This window comes from Lissotriton vulgaris, chromosome 6 (assembly GCF_964263255.1).
Source record: "Lissotriton vulgaris chromosome 6, aLisVul1.2, whole genome shotgun sequence".
Lineage (NCBI taxonomy): Eukaryota > Metazoa > Chordata > Amphibia > Caudata > Salamandridae > Lissotriton > Lissotriton vulgaris.
Window position 1 is genome coordinate 1023029979 of NC_141694.1, and position 16626 is coordinate 1023046604.

The 16626-nt window shown below is 47.6% G+C and overlaps 1 protein-coding gene across 3 annotated transcripts in view; it reads right to left on the reverse strand.

Annotated features, from left to right (window-relative positions):
- Window positions 1-16626, reverse strand: part of LYST (lysosomal trafficking regulator) — a 4348576-nt gene that overhangs the window by 3840754 nt on the left and 491196 nt on the right. For all 3 annotated transcript variants that reach the window (XM_086927077.1, XM_086927076.1, XM_086927078.1), the window contains exon 6: window positions 12833-12994. In XM_086927077.1, coding sequence (XP_086783203.1) covers window positions 12833-12994 — 162 coding nt within the window. The remainder of the gene's footprint in view (window positions 1-12832; window positions 12995-16626) is intronic.

Consider the following 16626-nt stretch of genomic DNA (forward strand, 5'->3'; position numbering starts at 1 on the left):
TAAACCTTGCATTGCAGGAGACTATGTGTGAGTTCGCTAATAGACGCCCAGGCATCATTGTTTAGTTGTGTGCTGAGATCCCTTTCCCAAGCAGCCCTTGACCGTGGTGGCTGGGCAGTAGGGTTCTGCTTCATGGCTTTATATAGGAGCGATTTCATCCTGCGGCTGGATCTGCACGCAAGCAGTATATCTAAGGTGTGTTGGTTAGGGGATATCTGGATATTGTGGCCAGGTGGCTTTACCTCCTGAAATCCCCTGTCCTGTAGGTAATGACCCTGTCTGAGAGCGAATCTATACCTTGCTTGTTCATAAGTTCTAAAGGTCTCATTCGGATAAATGTCTACGAGGACCTCGCATCCACCGATCCTCCAAGCCTGGAAGGACATGTGTCTCCCCGTTTCTCTGATAGGGGCCAGAATCCAAATAGAAAGCTCTCTGTGGAATGGCGCCCTATGCAGCACCTTTTCCACAAACCGCTGACATATGCTCGCCGTTTGGTGCACTATATATGGTAGGTACCCCTCTGCTCCTCTATCCTTCATCAGAGTTATTGGGAAAGCCTCTGATCCTACCCTTCCAGCCAACAGTTGTTTTTCCCAATTGTCCCCCTCTGCCATCCATAGGGCCGCAGGCTGCAGCTGGCCGGCATAATAGTACAGGTCGAAGCGTGGAGCCTTCAGTCCCTCCCTCCTCATAACTACGTGTCAGGGTATTGAGGGCTACTCTACTCAGCTTTCCCGCCCACAGTAGTGAAATCAGGAATTGTGTTCAATTGCTTGAATATTCGAGTTAGGATTGGGCAGAATGAGTTTTGAAGTGCATAAAGACACCTTGGGCACATTACCATCTCAGAGACCGCAAGTCTGTACATTAAGGAAAACTAACGAGTATTCTAGAAGTTCACCGAACTCTGCAGGGCCTCCTGGATCCTGCCTAAATTTAGGACCATTGACTGGGCATTGGTTAGCGCGGTTTGGACTCCCCTGTAGAAGTGTGCTCGTTCCCATCTGAGTTCCGAATCTGTGAGGCTGCCCAGGGGCATAGCAGTCATGCCCGCCAGAAAGAAGATCAGAGATTTGTTACGGTTGAGTCTCAGGCCAGACACCTCCCGGAATCTGCCCAGGTGGTGCAAAAGACTAGGTATGACTACTCGGGGATATGATAGGTAGAAAAGCATGTCTGCATATAGAGAAATGATGTGGGTCATGTCCCCAACCCAGATACCCCACTGGGCCAACTCAGCCCTCATCCCAACAGCCAGTGAATCTATGGCAAGGGCAAAGAGTAGGGGCGAGAGCGGGCACCCTGTCAGGTGCCCTGCCCCAGTACCCACTCCTCAGATCAAGCACCACGAGTCTCACCTGAGATCGAGGTTCAGTGTATAGTATTTTAACCCTCTTATAGAACCTAGGGCCCAGCCCCATGCCCCTGAGGACTTTCAGCAGGTAGCCCCAGTCGACAGTGTCAAATGCCTTAGCTAGGTCTATAGACACGAGTACCATTTCCTCCTCCAGGTGTCTCACTTCCTGCAAAATGTGGGTAAAGTGGCGCAGGTTCATTGCGGTTCAGAATTAAGCCGCATTGGTCCTCATGTATGAGCTGCGGCATTTGTGGTCCCAAGCAGGAGGCCAATAGTTTGCATAGTATTTTTTTTCCAGCATTAACCATGGTGACTGGGTGATAAGAAGAGGGTTTGCTACTATCCCCTCCTGGCTTCAGGATCACAGATATCTCGCACTGTCTCACTGTGAGAGGGAGGACTCCCTTATCGAAGGCCTCCTCATACACCTGCAGGAGGGCTCAGGTCAGCTTAACAGCGTAAGCCCGATAGAACTCAGGATAGAACCCGTCGCTACCTGGGGACTTGGCACTTGGGAGCAGTTGCAAAGCAGACTGATCTTCCTTAATGGATAGCGGCGCCTCTAGTTCCTTCCTAGCCTGCTCCGGGAGTTTCGTCAGGGTCTGTAAATATGGAAGATAAGCTTCTTCCCTCACTGTCACGTCCGCTGTGTAAACGGTCTGGAGGGGACACCGAAGCAACTGTAGTATTGCTGCGCTGGTGTGCGCCACTGCACCTGTGGGCGTGCACAGCGTCACACTTGGGGAGGGGGTTTGTTCCCTTCAAAGGATTCATGCCAGTAGGCGTCCTGGCTTGTCCCCCTCCCTGTGTAGGCGCTGTCTGTATTGGCTAAGAGTGCACTTATCTAGCCTGTCCCATATGTCACTTATGCACGTTCGTATGTCCCATTCCTTGGTCTCCGTTGCTGGGTCCGAAGGGTCCCTGGTTTGTGCGTCCACCAAGGCAGGCTCCTCTGCCCCCAATTACCTTTGCAACTGCCTGCATGCCCCTCTCACCACCACTTTCAAGGCCTCCCACTTTGTGGCCCTAGATATGTCTGCACCTCCCCAGTTGAGTGTCATGTAGTCTGCAAATGCTCCCTCTATGTGCTGTCTACCCATCAGGTCACCCAGCACATCGGACTGCATCCGCCAGACCCTCGGATGATAGGCGGAGGATCCCCAGCTAACCGTACAATGATCGGGGAGTGATCGGAGAGGAAAAGGGCCTGGTGTGTCACCTCGATGGACAGTTTGGGATACGAGTTTGCTACCAGCACTCTAACCTGCTGTGTGTATTGTGAGTAAGTGAGTAGCAGGTGTATATCTTCTTGGTTGGATGTCCCAGCAGACAAATGTCTTGCAACCCTAAGTTCCCCCTTACCTTCTTGAGTTCTTGGTCATCCGGGGTTTTGTACCCCTTTGAGGTTGGCACCTATCGAGCTCGGGGTCCAACGCATAATTGTAATCACCCACCCAAACAAGCGGCACCTCCAGGTCCGAAACTAAGACTTCCTGAAGGAAGTGATAGAAATCCGGGTCGTCTACATTAGGTGCGTATATGTTCAGTATAACCAGCTCCCTGCTGTCTATCTTTGCTTGTAGAAAGACATATCTGCCATTGATGTCCACCTCTGTGTATTGCAGAGCAACCCACACGAGCACCCCTCTAGCAAAAGTAGAATATGATTAGTGAAAGACCTGCCCCCTCCATTTTTTTCCACCAGCCTCTGAGCTTTTGCATCATCTAAGTGGGTTTCCTGTTGGCATGCCACCAACACGTGGTGCCTTCGTAGGAATTAGAGGACCCTTTAACGCTTGGTGCATGTGCCTAGCCCTCTTACATTCCAGGTCATGATCTTAGTTTCCATTGCCATGGTGGAGTACTGTCTTGATGAGCCCCCGCCCCACCCCAAGCCCAATCAACCTGCCCACTGTATGCTGCCTAACAAACATATGAACATGTAGTGTGAACAACCCTCTAGAATTCCACCCACGGGCAAATGACCAGCAATAATGCATGTGGTTAAGCCCTCTCCTTGCTTGTGCCAGGAAGTGCACAGCCACCCCATCAGCCCAAACTGGGCAGTGAAACTTCCCCCAAACATTTATCCTCCCTGTCTAGCCCAACCAGTACAGTAAGGAGCCCAATCCCTTACTCTACCCGGTCGACGCCCCAGGAGCGAGTCAAGGGCAGCCCCCAGAGCAGCAGGGCCCGGTACCGTTGCTCAGCGAGCCTTCTCCACGCCCATCAGTGCAGAGCAGCCACCACTCAGAATAAGGATGGGAGGTTTATGCCTCCCCGATCTCCAGGCCAGGACGCGCTGGCTGTCTCCAGACGTATCCTTGGTGCCTTCGGCCAGTCCCCTCGTTCTCGGCTATGGAGGACATTAGTCATTCAGGTGAGGGGCCCCCTCTCAGCTAGCCCCCCTCCCCATAGTCAGGGAACTCCAGAAAGCTCCAGTCGGGACGTATGGAACTCGCACGGGTTGACACAGGCCGGGCAGACCCCGCTCCTGGTCTCCTCTGTCCACGCGGTATCCCCTGGCCAAGTACCCCTCCAACAGGGACCACTGATGGAGAGCCCTTCCAGACGCCGGACGGCACCCAGGGGCGCCCGTGTGTAGGATTTTAGCAGGAATATATGGCGGGTCTGCTGGGAGCCTTAGGAGCTCACGTCCAGTCTGCCATATTGCTTGGCCACACCCCCATGATTCCAACATGTTTGATATTAAACACATAACAGGATGTGGGAGCACACCACTGACCTCTCAGGCAAGGTTCGACCCTGGCATTCTGGGAAATGCAGTCTCTTGAAGCTTGCTCCGATATTTTCTAGTGTTTCGCCAAGGATACTGCTGATCTCTAGACACTTGTTTCTAGTTTATTAACCGTCATCAGTAGAGAATACAGTCTTGCTCTAAATACTTTTTGCGCTCTACTGAGGACGAGCTAAACCCAGAAACAGGTGTTTAGAGATAACAGCAACTTTGAAAGTAAGCGTACTGCATTTATCAGGATGCAATGGGGTAAACTGTGCTGGGATGAGAGGCAGTGTGCTCCCTCCCTCCCTGTGTTCAAAAGGCTCCCTTGAGCCAACGAGCTGACGATCTCTCCTGGGATGCACCTGTGTGCCTGTGGAGGGGAACTGTGACCTGTGAAGACTTGGGCACCATTTCAGCAACCCCTGATGACTTTTTTCTGCTCTAAATACTTTTTTCTCTCTACTGATGATGGGCTAAACCCAGAAACACGTGTCTAGAGATAACAGCACTACCTGCACCAACTTTGGTGAAAGACTACAGCAACTTTGAAAGTAAGCGTACTGCATTTACCAGGATGCAATGGGGTAAACTGTGCTGGGATGAGAGGCAGCGTGCTACCTCCCCCCTTGATATTAAACAGGACAGGGTTTGTCAGAGCCAGTTTAGAGACGGTCATCGCATAATGACATATGTCCAGTCTATATATTGTAGCGGCTGATGCACTTACAACCCGGGAGAATGGACTCCGAAGGGTGTAAGGGTGTCCCGCTCATGCAGGGGCACCCTCACACTTAGAACCCTGCCTTCAAGACTGAAAGGCCTGCCTTAGGGGTGACATAGGTTTTAAGTGCAGTGACCTCAATGGTGCTAGCACCAGCTTACACAAGCTGCAATGGCAGGCCTGTAGTCACAATTTTAGTGCTCTCCCTTGCGTGGCATAATACATGCTTCAACCGTGGGAGACCCCTGGTGTACCTATTGCCCTGGGTACCTTGGTACCGTATACTAGGGACTTATATGGGTACACCAGTGGCCAATCTGGGGTGTACCTAAGTACTCACCATATCCAATTTAGTGGAGAAAGCACAAAGACTGGGGTCCTGATTAGCAGGATTCCAGCCAGATTAGTCCGAAACAGCATAACACTTTCCTACAGGCTGGACATGTCCTTGTAAGTTTTACATGTCCTGGTAGTGAAAAGCTCCCACAGTCGTTTTTCACTACTGCAAGGCCCATATATTGCCATAGGGTTACATTGGGATTACCTTATTACATTTTAGAAGTGTCATTTTTAGTTGGGAAGAGATAAGACTGGTGTCTCTGGAATCACAATTTAAAATCACAACTTCTGGTGAGGTCAATTTAAAAAATAAAAAATCTTTTTATTAAGAAAAAGCAAACAGATAGCAGCAAGATGACAGTATATGAGTCCACAATACACATATGCATGATTCCAAGCAAGGGATATGAAGGAATCACAGTTTACATCCTCGTATACAGTCACATTGGCACTTTCAAACATGGCCATTGGTTAATGTACAACACAATGTCACAATTGCGATACAAACATTTGCAGCACTTGTTATACAATATACAAATCATCACGTTATTCATCTCCATGCAGGGACACATTATTGCCATCAGCTATGTCTCCTATTTTAAGTCGATCACAGTGGAGTTCGAGTGTAGGGGATAATGCAGTTAACTCCTCTGTATCTATTCCACCCTGCCCACTCATGGTCCCATTTTTGGGGGCAGCCCCTGTTTTTGAAGACATCTTTTTTGCCTATCATTGCCCTTTCATGTTGACTGCCTAGTCAAGCACAGTCGGGACCATCCCCTCCCTCCATTTTTGTGAAATAATGCACTTTGCTATGGCTCATCCCAATGAGGCCCATGTTTTCTCGGTTGGCGTTAGATCCGTGGCTTCCCAAATATTTAGTAGGCATAGTTGGGGTGAGGCTTTTAGAGTCTTACCGCCTGCACTTTCCATCTGTTTCGTGACTTCACCCCAGTATAGTTTCACTAGTGAACAGTCCAAAATGATGTGGAAGAAGGTTCCTATTTGGCGGCATTTCCTAAGGCACAGGGGGGTCAGCCCTCCCACCCATTTTGACCAAGAACCCTGCATCTAAATATATACGATGTAAGATCTTCAATTGGACCAGTCTTAATCTCATGGGGATAGCCACTTCCCTAGGGGAGGCTAGCGCATCACGCCAATCTTGGTTTTTCAAGCTCCCCCAGGTCCATCTCCCAGTATTGACGCAGGCGTAATAAGGGGACTAGGCGATTGTTTAGTAGTTTTTTATATGTGATGAAGTCGAATTTTAAATTGCAAATCTGAAAATGCCACTTTCAGAAAGTTGCAAAAAGAACAGATGGACGGAATACTAAATTAATCAAACATTCGCCCAAGTCACATATCTGGGTGAAATCTATCGTTTTGTGCGCACTACGCCATTCCAGTTTAGACCCAGCCATATGCAAATCAGTATTGAACAGTCCAGCCTGAACTGGCAAGTCTTCCCTGGACCATAAACAAGATTCCTGGACTGGTTTCAGGGTAACTTTCCTCATCAGCCGGGCTAGCTTGAATCTGACATTTTTTTAATTCAGACATTTGGTGCCTGCTGCCGGTCTCTGATTATTTGTCTGGGGTGGGTGACAGATGGATTTTGTGCATTCCCCCTAGGCAGCCACACACAATGGAAGCTAAGATGTGACTACAGAGGCCACCCTAGGAGGGAGGAGCTTGACCCAGCCTTACTTAAACCTGTATAGGCTGTGTCCTGTCCCCACACAAATGGATGCATACCACCATGTGGTGAGCCTGAAGCTAGGGCTAGGGCAAGAAGGGAAGGACCTCTGTGCACTTCAAAGGCCTGTCTTTGAAGTCTACCCCTCTTCAAAGGCCCAACAGGGTTTGTGTACTGAACCTCTGACATCACTACTTCAGTACACTTCTGGACCTGTGTCTACTCTGCCAGAAGGAAGAACTGTTGTGCTGCTGATGAACTAGACTGCTTCTTTCTGGACTACTGCCTTGCTGTGTTGCCCTGCGGTCTGTTCTCTCTTGCCTAGGTGAAAAGGCATGACCTGCATCATTTGAACTCAGAGTGACTCCAAGGACTAGCTGGCTGGCCTCCTGATCGGACGTTTCGTGGACATAAAATACTTCCAACCACCCTGCTTCTGGACTCTTCCATCTGTCATTCTGCTCTGCTAAGTGGTGCCACCCCAGTCCTGGACCCTTTAAAGTGGGCCTAAGGAGTTTGCTCGAGTGGAACTGACACATCCTCTGCTGCTGTTGCGTGGAACAGAACCTGTGCATCGCCTTTGGGACTGCCACTGCAGCACTTTTCCCATTGCAAAGTACTCGCTTCCCCGTCGATGGAGGAAGGGACGACAATTTGCATTGCAGCCTAAGCGCTCATTGGAACCGACACATCGCCTCATCTGAACAACGCATTCTCAACACTGATCACAAGCCTAGGGGCCTGGATCACGGACGTCGATGCAGCAAACTAGTACCCTAACTTCGCTGGATCTCGGAAGAGATGCCTCGCTGCTGCTGGGTGCAGAAAATCAACACATCACCTCTATTGTATGGTTTGCAATAAGCAACTCTTCACAACTCAGATTTAAGGTACTTTGTTCAGCGCGCCGAACTCGGTTCCTTAGCCGGCCCATGCTGCATTGCAGTGGCCTGAACGTCTGTCTTTGTCCCGGTCCAGCGCAACCAGATATCCCCAGATGACGCATTTTGCTTCTAAGCACTATTTCGGTGTTTCATCTTTAAAAATTCATAAATCAAGTTCTACTTATTGGATTTGGGTCCTTTTGGTCTTGTTTTATTTATTAAAGGCAGAACGAATTTTCTAATTTGGTGTGGTACATTTTGTGTGGTGTTTTCACTGTTTTACTCTTTGAAGTTTTGCACAAATACTTTACAGACTGTAGAAGGCTGGCTTAGTATATGGTGCACACTTATTTAAGTGAAGCACCTTGAACTAATCCAGACAAACCTTAAGGTGAGTTCAGTGGTTTTAGACAACCATAGAAAGCTCTGTAAGTGGTTGCTGTGCAGAGCAGCCTTCATGGTTAGTCCAGGACTCTTAAACAGCTTGTTTTACCAGAACTAATCATACAGTGTAGGTTAAACGAAAAAGATCCACACAGTGTAGTTATAAGAATAAGTATATTTATTATATACACTCACTAACACATTGGTATGTCTCCTACCCCGAGATATCAACACAATACACATAGTACTTCAAATGTGATTAGGTAAGTAAGCACAAATACACAGTGGTCTCCAGGGGGAGACAAACCATATACTACACAAGCATTTGCAATGCAATCAGTTTCACCTTTGGGGCCTTATAAGTATTTATCCATGTGGCACATTATCCTGGGTGCTGCAACCACCAGGTCAATTTAAGCAGAGGGAGAGCGGAGCACTGAGGGAGGGACGAGAAGCAGGGAGGGAGAGGGGAGATACGAGAGGCTTGGAGGGAGAGGAGAGCAGCAGAGGTAGGACGAGGGGCCTGGAGGGAGAAGAGAGCAGCATGGGAGGAATAAGAAGCCTGGAGGAAGAGGGGAGCAGCGAGGGGGGGACAAGAAGTCTGGAGGAAGAAGGGAGGGACAAGAGGCCTGGAGGGAGAGGGGAGCAGTAGAGGATGGACGAGAGGCCTGGCGGGAGAAGAGAACATTATGGGAGGACAAGACGCTTGGAAGGAGAGGTGAGCAACGAGGGAGGGACGAGAAGCCTGGATGGAGAGGGGAGCAACGAGGGAGGGACAAGAAGCATGGAGTAAGAGGGGAGGGACGAGAGTCCTGGAGGTAGAGGGGAGCAGCAGAGGAGGGACGAGAGGCCTGGTGGGAGAAGAGAGCAGCTTGAGAGGTATGAGAAGCCTGGAAGGAGAGGGGAGCAATGAGGGAGGGATGAGAGGCCTGGAGGGAGAGGAGATCATTAGAGGAGGGACTTTAGGCATGGAGGGAGAAAGGAGCAGCATGGGAGGACGAGAAGCCTGGAGGAAGAGGAGAGCAACAAGGGAGGGACGAGAAGCCTTAAGGGAGAGGGAAGCAATGAGGGGGGACGAGAAGCCTGGAGGGAGAGGGGAGAAATGAGAGAGGGACGAGAAGCCTGGAGGGAGAGGGGTGGAGGGAGAGAGGCCTGGAGGGAGAGGGGAGCAACGAGGGAGGGATTAGGATTCACAGGTAGTTTATAGTTAGATGGGGGGGTGGTTGTATGCAGCCCTCGAGTTTCTGTGCCAGATGAGGCTCAGCTCCCCGCAAGCTCTGCCTCACGCTTATCTATGAGAATGGCTGACAGCCGGATGGGTGGAGGAGGCGCCGTGCCCCAGCAGTGCACGTGCTGCTAAGAGACATGCAATGCTGTTGCCACTCCAGGCTGAGTCACCTCACATCTGCATTTCTCAGAGGAGGGGGAACAATTTGAAGTGCAAATGAAGGGAGAAGGAAGCAACAAGAAGCCTGGTGGGAGAGGGGCGCAACGAGGGAGGGACGAGATGCCTGGAGGGAGAGGGGAGCAATAGGTAAGGGGGTGGGATAAGAGGGAGCTACCGAGCAAGCATGTGTGAAAGATAAAGCGGAGTGTCCATGAATTGGGCATTGAGCTGAGCTAGGAAAATGTTCATTAAAGGTGATGGCGAGAGGCGCCAAAAGATTAAAAATAACAAGCACTGATGGACAGTGGGGCACGGAGTAATTTCTCTAAAGAAGATTTAAGCTCTTCAGACTAAACCACAAAGCGCAGCATTTTTATGCATGTTTACAATCAGTGCACACAAGGCAATGTGGAAATCTACCACAAAATCCTGTTCTAGTTTATGTTACCGTTTAGCTGGTGCCACTTCTGCTCTGGTGCAGGGAAGGCAGCGAGAACCTACTGGCCGTGCAGTACGACTGTCTTAATAAATCCCAGTGCTCTGCATTGCGAGGTGGTGGTGGTGGGGAGGGAACTGCACGGGGATATTTAGTAACAGCGAGTGGCAATGAGAAGGATTAACATGCAAAAGTAAAACAGCAGGATAGAGAGAGAGAGACTGTGGTGTAACCTCCAGAGCTGCCGACTTCGGACCTGGGGAACCGTGTTTGAGTCTCTGTAGTGGTAAAACAGTGCATTTAAAAATAAAAAATACATACCGCTCGTCACTAAAACTATGGCAGGAATGCTGATGAACCAAAAAATATATATATCCAGCAGGAATTGAGATGACTAGGCGGAACCCTGAAGGCACAAGGGGAGTGGCGAGGAGTGACTTAGGGGAAGTATCCAAAACAAAACAAGGCATGGCCTTCTCCTGTGGGACAGTCAAAAGAAACCATTTCTGAAATTGCCATAGGGGTGTTTGAGGGAGGAGCCACACAAGGGAGGGACAGTTGAAGTAACAGACCAATAAGAAGCCAGCATTTCCGAATCCAGCAGCTAATAGCCAAAGGCAATGGGTGGGTTTGCCAAAGCCCCACAGAGCGATGCATACAACAAGTCAGCACTAATGCTCGACCTGAAAAGCGGAATGCGAACTGGGACCGAAGTCAGGACTTGGACCAGAAGAGCTGAGGACCCATGAAACCATCTGAGGTATTTACCCAGGAACCCCACAGAGGCCGCCTCCGAGTGGAAGCGCAGCTGTGTACTCAATGCAAGTCAATGGAAAAGTCTTGGTTGCAGTTTTCAAGAACAGATACCCTTCCCAATGGACCCTGAAGAAACCCAGTATTAGACAGAAGGTTGGAGAGTCACCACATACGTGGATACCCCAGGAACCATGAAATCTACACCAGGGAAGACTGGTGCAAAGGTGGGAATTGATGTCGGAAACCCCCGTAGACCACAATGGAGGACTTCACTAAAGATGCCGCAAGCAAAGGTGAAAGAGTACGGTGGAATCCAAGGATGGACTCTTGAAGAGAAGAACCTGCAAGCAGAGGGGACAGAGTCTATGCCACTTGGAGGTGACCAGGAGGCACGGAAGAGCAATGACCACCGATGACGGAAGATGCAGGAGTAATGATGGTTACCTTGTCGCTGCAGCTGTGAGTTCCAGGCGACGCTGTGGAAATCCAGGAGCTGTTCACAAGCTGTCCCATGTCGGAAGTCGAGACCAGAAGGTCAGTGTCCCGCTGGAGCACTAACAAGCCTTGACAGCAGCAACAGCCGTGGTAAACGAAAAAGAAGCAATGTTGGGCAGCAGCAAGGTCCAAGGGACGCACCAATTGCAGGAGAAGGCACGCCCTGAGCCAGCGGGGGAGCCCATTGAAGCCACATATGACCTTCAAGAGGACCCACATGAAGAAGGCACATTAGTTGCAAGAGAACCTCAAGCAGCTCACCAAAGATGCAGGCCCACGGTGCAGAAGATGCAGTGAGGACGAAGATCTTGCCAGGAAGAGAAGCTGGAGGCTGTAGCTTCTTGTTGCCCAAGATCTCTAGAGTACAGAGCTAAAAAGCCTTGGCAACGGTAAGTTGATGCGATGTACAGGGGTTCTGCTCCAGCGGTTCAGACAAGGGATATGGCCTCAAACTTACTGAGAGCACAGGTCAGGTCTTGAGTGAGTTGCAGAACCACCAACTCTGTTGCTGAGCCTTTCGGAGTCTGTAGGATGCCAGGAGCAGTAGACTGGTCAGCTTTCTTGTGGTGCCTGCAAATGCAGGGAAGCGACTCTTTCACTCCAAGGCAGATCCCTTCGGGTATCTTTGATGCCCACAGGCGTGAAGGGGAACATGGATGAAGCACAGGCACAGACGACATACAAGACTTGCAGGAGGACTTGGAGCATAAGGAGTCTTCCTTGGTGCAGTCTCTATTCCAGGCGAGGTCTCCGTTTCAGGCGAGGTCCCGCAAAGTCCAAGGTGCCCAAGCAGTTGAAGTTGGTTTCGGGTCTGAATCTTGTTCCACAGCGAATCTGAAGAGCTACCCACAGGTAAGCCCTTAAGTACCCTAGGGAAAGGGTTGGGACGATTCAAGGGTCCCTCCCAGAGGAGGGGCTGGTGAGAGGGGAGGATACTCCTTTGTCCTTTGTCCAGTTTCGCGCCAGAGCGGGAATCAAGGTTTCCCTGAACTGGCTCAAATTGAAGTATGCAATCAGGGTACCAAATTTGCCCTTCAAAGCAGTCTGGTGACGCTGGCAAGCTCAATACACTAAGTCCTGTCTGGGAGGTGGTCCCACCTCCCTGTGACAGGAAACCTATTGTTCTACCTTAACCTGCTCAAGCTCACTCAATTAACCTCGAAAAATACTTAAGTACTCTCTTCACCAGGATCTGAACTACCTTAGTTATGTGACCCCTACGATCTATATCTATGCTTTAGCTGTGCATTTACCAATGTAAACATCCAAATGTAATTGCTGGAACTCACTGCAACTCACGTATCTAACTACTGTTGTAAAGCACTCTGATACCTTCAGGCCATGTCCGCACTATATAAAATTTAAAAAAAATATACAAATAAATTCAGCATCTAAAGTGGTGTTGGAGACAGAATAATGACTGTCCAAAGATATATCAAAGAATATAGCTACACAACACTACTTTGGTGACACTGACCAAGATTACAATTTATTAAAAAATGTTGACGACAAACTTATTTAACGTTTAGTAGTTATCAAATCATTATCCATGTTATAGAAAAAAAAAGAGTCTTTAAGAGATAAATAACAACACTTACATAGGAAAAATAAAAAATATAATACTGTACCTTTTCTATCCTCTGTCCAGGACACCTGAAATCATCCCAATTATTTGCCAATGCAATGCGAAATAGTGAACCAAAAAGTGGTTTTGCCAAGTTAGTTTGAACTATTCCAGACTTACTTAGAGCTTCATGTATTTCATGCAGGATATGTTCTACACTGAAAGTCTAAACAAAAGAAGACAATTATCAAACAGTCAAATTAATAGGAAGGTTTTGTACACACATTTAAGGTTTACTATAATCAAAATCACAACTATCGCTATTCAAGTTGGAGAAAATCTAACTATTAGAGAAAAAAACTATCGAAATCTAGTTAAAATTAGATATTGTTCTGACAAAACCTTTCAGAGGAAACCTAGAGGATGATTTTATTCATCTGATGTGCACCACACCAAACATACCATTTACAAATTAAACACCGTATACACTGTTGCACTGAAAAATATTCTTTATGTTGTTAAGTGACCTCTGTGAGGGACAGACGTGCTGCAGGATGATGGCAAAGAAGAATTCAAAAGCCTTCAAGTTAAGTAACTATTGGTAGCGCTTGGCTCAGATGGACATTTCGCATCGCCCGTTAGCACAGGAAGTGACATCATTGGATCTCTCATCATCCACCTACACAGGAAGTGACATTACTTAATTTCCTATCATAAATCTGGACAGGAAGTGACCTTACTGGTTTTCCTGCCAAAACAGTCTTTAAAAGAAGAAGCCAAGAAAGAAGACGTCATTACCCATAAGCACAGGAAATGACAAAAGAGCACCCTGCACTCCTCCCCCATCCCAGGACCTACTTAATGGAAGCTACAACACAGATGCATATTGGACGAGCCAGAACGGCTCCCAGCGCCAGGAACCCTGGTCTGATCACATCCCAGCGATACTCCACAGCACTTCTTAGGTCACTAGATCCCCGACGCCATTCCCGTCAACTGCTGACATGCTTCACCCTATGGTAGGAGCTTTCACTTACATACACTGCCGGTTCTCCAGCAGCCACACACCTACACCCTCTAAGCACAGACTAACACCACCCTTAACATACCTTTCCAACACACACGCCATACAAGCACCAACAATGCCTTAACCCCACCCAACACCACAGCAAAGCCGCACGTCAACATCCACTCGCATGCATGCTTCTCAACACACGATCATTACTCAGCAAACACACAACTGAAAAGTGGGTCCTGATTAGTAGCGACTCACCTGGCCCCATATTTATCACAGAGACCTGGGCTCAGCCCCTCAGCGTTCCAGACTTCACCACTGCAATCCCAGTGTGCTACAATATCGCTCTACAGGGCCACCTTCACAAGCAAAGAAGAGGACTCACTATTATCTAAAAGGAATCCATCAAATGCACAGCATCCACAAAGAATGCTACCCCATTCATGGAACACCTGCACTTCAGGTTGCAAATCTCAGAAAACTTCCCCCTGAATGGAACCCTCTCCTACCGACTACCCCGGATCACAAGTCATCTTTACCAACCTCATCACCAACTATATTGTTCTGTTCTCCATCGACTCCAGAGCCTACATTCTCCTCTGCAAACTCAACTTTCACCTGGAAGACTGAAACAATCTCTGCTTCAATGGGCTCCTCGAAAGCTTGAGCAACATCGGACTGCTCACTGCTCTCCTTCACTGCAAGCAACATCATCAAATACAACTCCACCACACCAGTCATATGGACCGACCACTCCCATCATTCACTTCCAAATCAACACACCTCAGGTCAACACTCTCTGCCAGGTTCAGCATTCCAAGTCACAGTTGGGGTAAAGTCACAAACGTAGACTGGCTCAGTGCCCTCAGCACGGATCAACCCAGCCCAGGCTTGTCCAACGAGTAGCAGGTAAGCTAGTGGTAGCTCTCCAGCTACCTGTAAGTAGTTCTCCTGTGTGCAGTCCAGTTTAGGAAATGTGAGGCTTTTGCTTGGCTGGATTATTAGATGTATACCAAAATTAAAAAAAGTGTGCATCTGAGACGCAAATGAGTGTATTTTCAGACCTCATAAGCGTGTTTGGTAAAAAGTGGTTGAACTTTCAAAATGCATTTAAAGCTGAGATGTATATGATGGATCATGTGGCACTGGATGAAACTGACTACTAATATTATCTTGATCTTGGTACCAGGGGTTATAGTTTTGCCTGCTATGTATTACCCATGTAAAGGAATTCCAGATAGAGAACGTTTTTTTATTTGCTTGTGAAAAACCTGCCTGATGCACTGATGAAATCCTGATGGATAATGGGTGATAATTCACATCTGCACACTTCGAAGAATTTGTGAGGTTTTTGGGAATTAGACATACCAAAACCTTGTTATATCATCCAAGGAGTAATGGTCTCTTTGAGAGATTTAACAGGGTTATCAATGAAAATGTGCACATCGCTATGGCCAGTAGTTTAGATTGTAAATTGGAATTAAGGAAATTGTTGTGGGTGGTTTGCACCACCGCGAATGCCAATACAGAAGTATCACCCTTTATACTATTAAGAGGACGTGTGCCAGCTTCCTAAATGTTGAGAGAATGGATGGGTGAATTTGCCATATCTAGAGAAAAATTGATGTAGAGAAAAAAAAAAAAAAGAGTACAAGCGCAAAACAAGTACGTGGGCAAGGGTAAAAAGGAGTTTAAGGTGGCTGTAGGTGATAATGTGAGTGAAACGCCCACGAATTATACCAAAGGGTAAGCCCAAATTTTCTGATCCTAAAAAAGTGTTGGAAATAAATAACAGTGTAGTGAAGTTTGAGGATGGGAAATGGTGGAATAGAGATAAAATAGCTGTAACCCTTTTTTACAATGGCTGTTGCTGGTTCACAGCTGGATCAGTTTTCTGGTAGCAGAGCTATGGTTATTATTGACAAGTTTGGTGATAAGTATTGATTATTGATTAACTTGAGTTATGTCTAAAAAAAAAAAAAATTAAAAAGTTAGCGTCTTGTTTTATGTTGTCTGGAAAATTCCCGGGGAATGAATAGCGGGTGGTGATAGGAGCCATACTGCAGTGAGGTTACTCGTCTGTTGGAATAGCACTGAGAAACTACGCAGGGCTGGCAGTGTTAAATTAGGGACTATTTCGTGTAAAAGTGAGTGATTGATAGCAGAGTGTTTGCTGATGAAACTTTGGCCTTATATCTTGTAGTAAGGGTAACACCGAATGAGTAGCAGGTTCCTCCGAGCTTCAATGAAGAGTAAGCAGAAAGTTTTACTTGCAGTGTATGAAGAGTAAGCAGAAGGTTTTACTTGCAGTATAGTGGCTTTGAGAACACTGGAGATAAGGATATGGGTCATTTTGTGTATCGGTTTGTGTACGGTTTGAAACCTGAAATTAGCCAGATGATCCAACAACATATGTTGTGTTGTGTAAATGTAAATGTAAATGTTGGCAGGGAAAGCCCATAGATGATATTCTAAAATACGCAAAGTATTGTGGGAATGATATTGAGGCAAGACATAAAAAGATAAAGGAGAAATTGATGTGGGCACAGGTAAAATTGGCAGAACAGCAGAAACTTAAATTAAATAGTCAGACTGATGGTCATATAAAAACAGGGTCAGAGTGATCAGGTGACGAGTGGTGGAAAATCAAGAGGACGAATGAATAGAGAGGATGCAGAGAAAATGTTTCCTTGTCATGGTTGCGGAAAGCATTGACATTGGAAAAATGAGTGTAAGAATATTTAGAATAATAATGTCCCAAACCAAAGTTTTAATCCACAGACGCAGAATGAGGTGCTTATGAATCAACCGCAGCAGGTAGTTAATCAGCAGTGTCAGGTGCC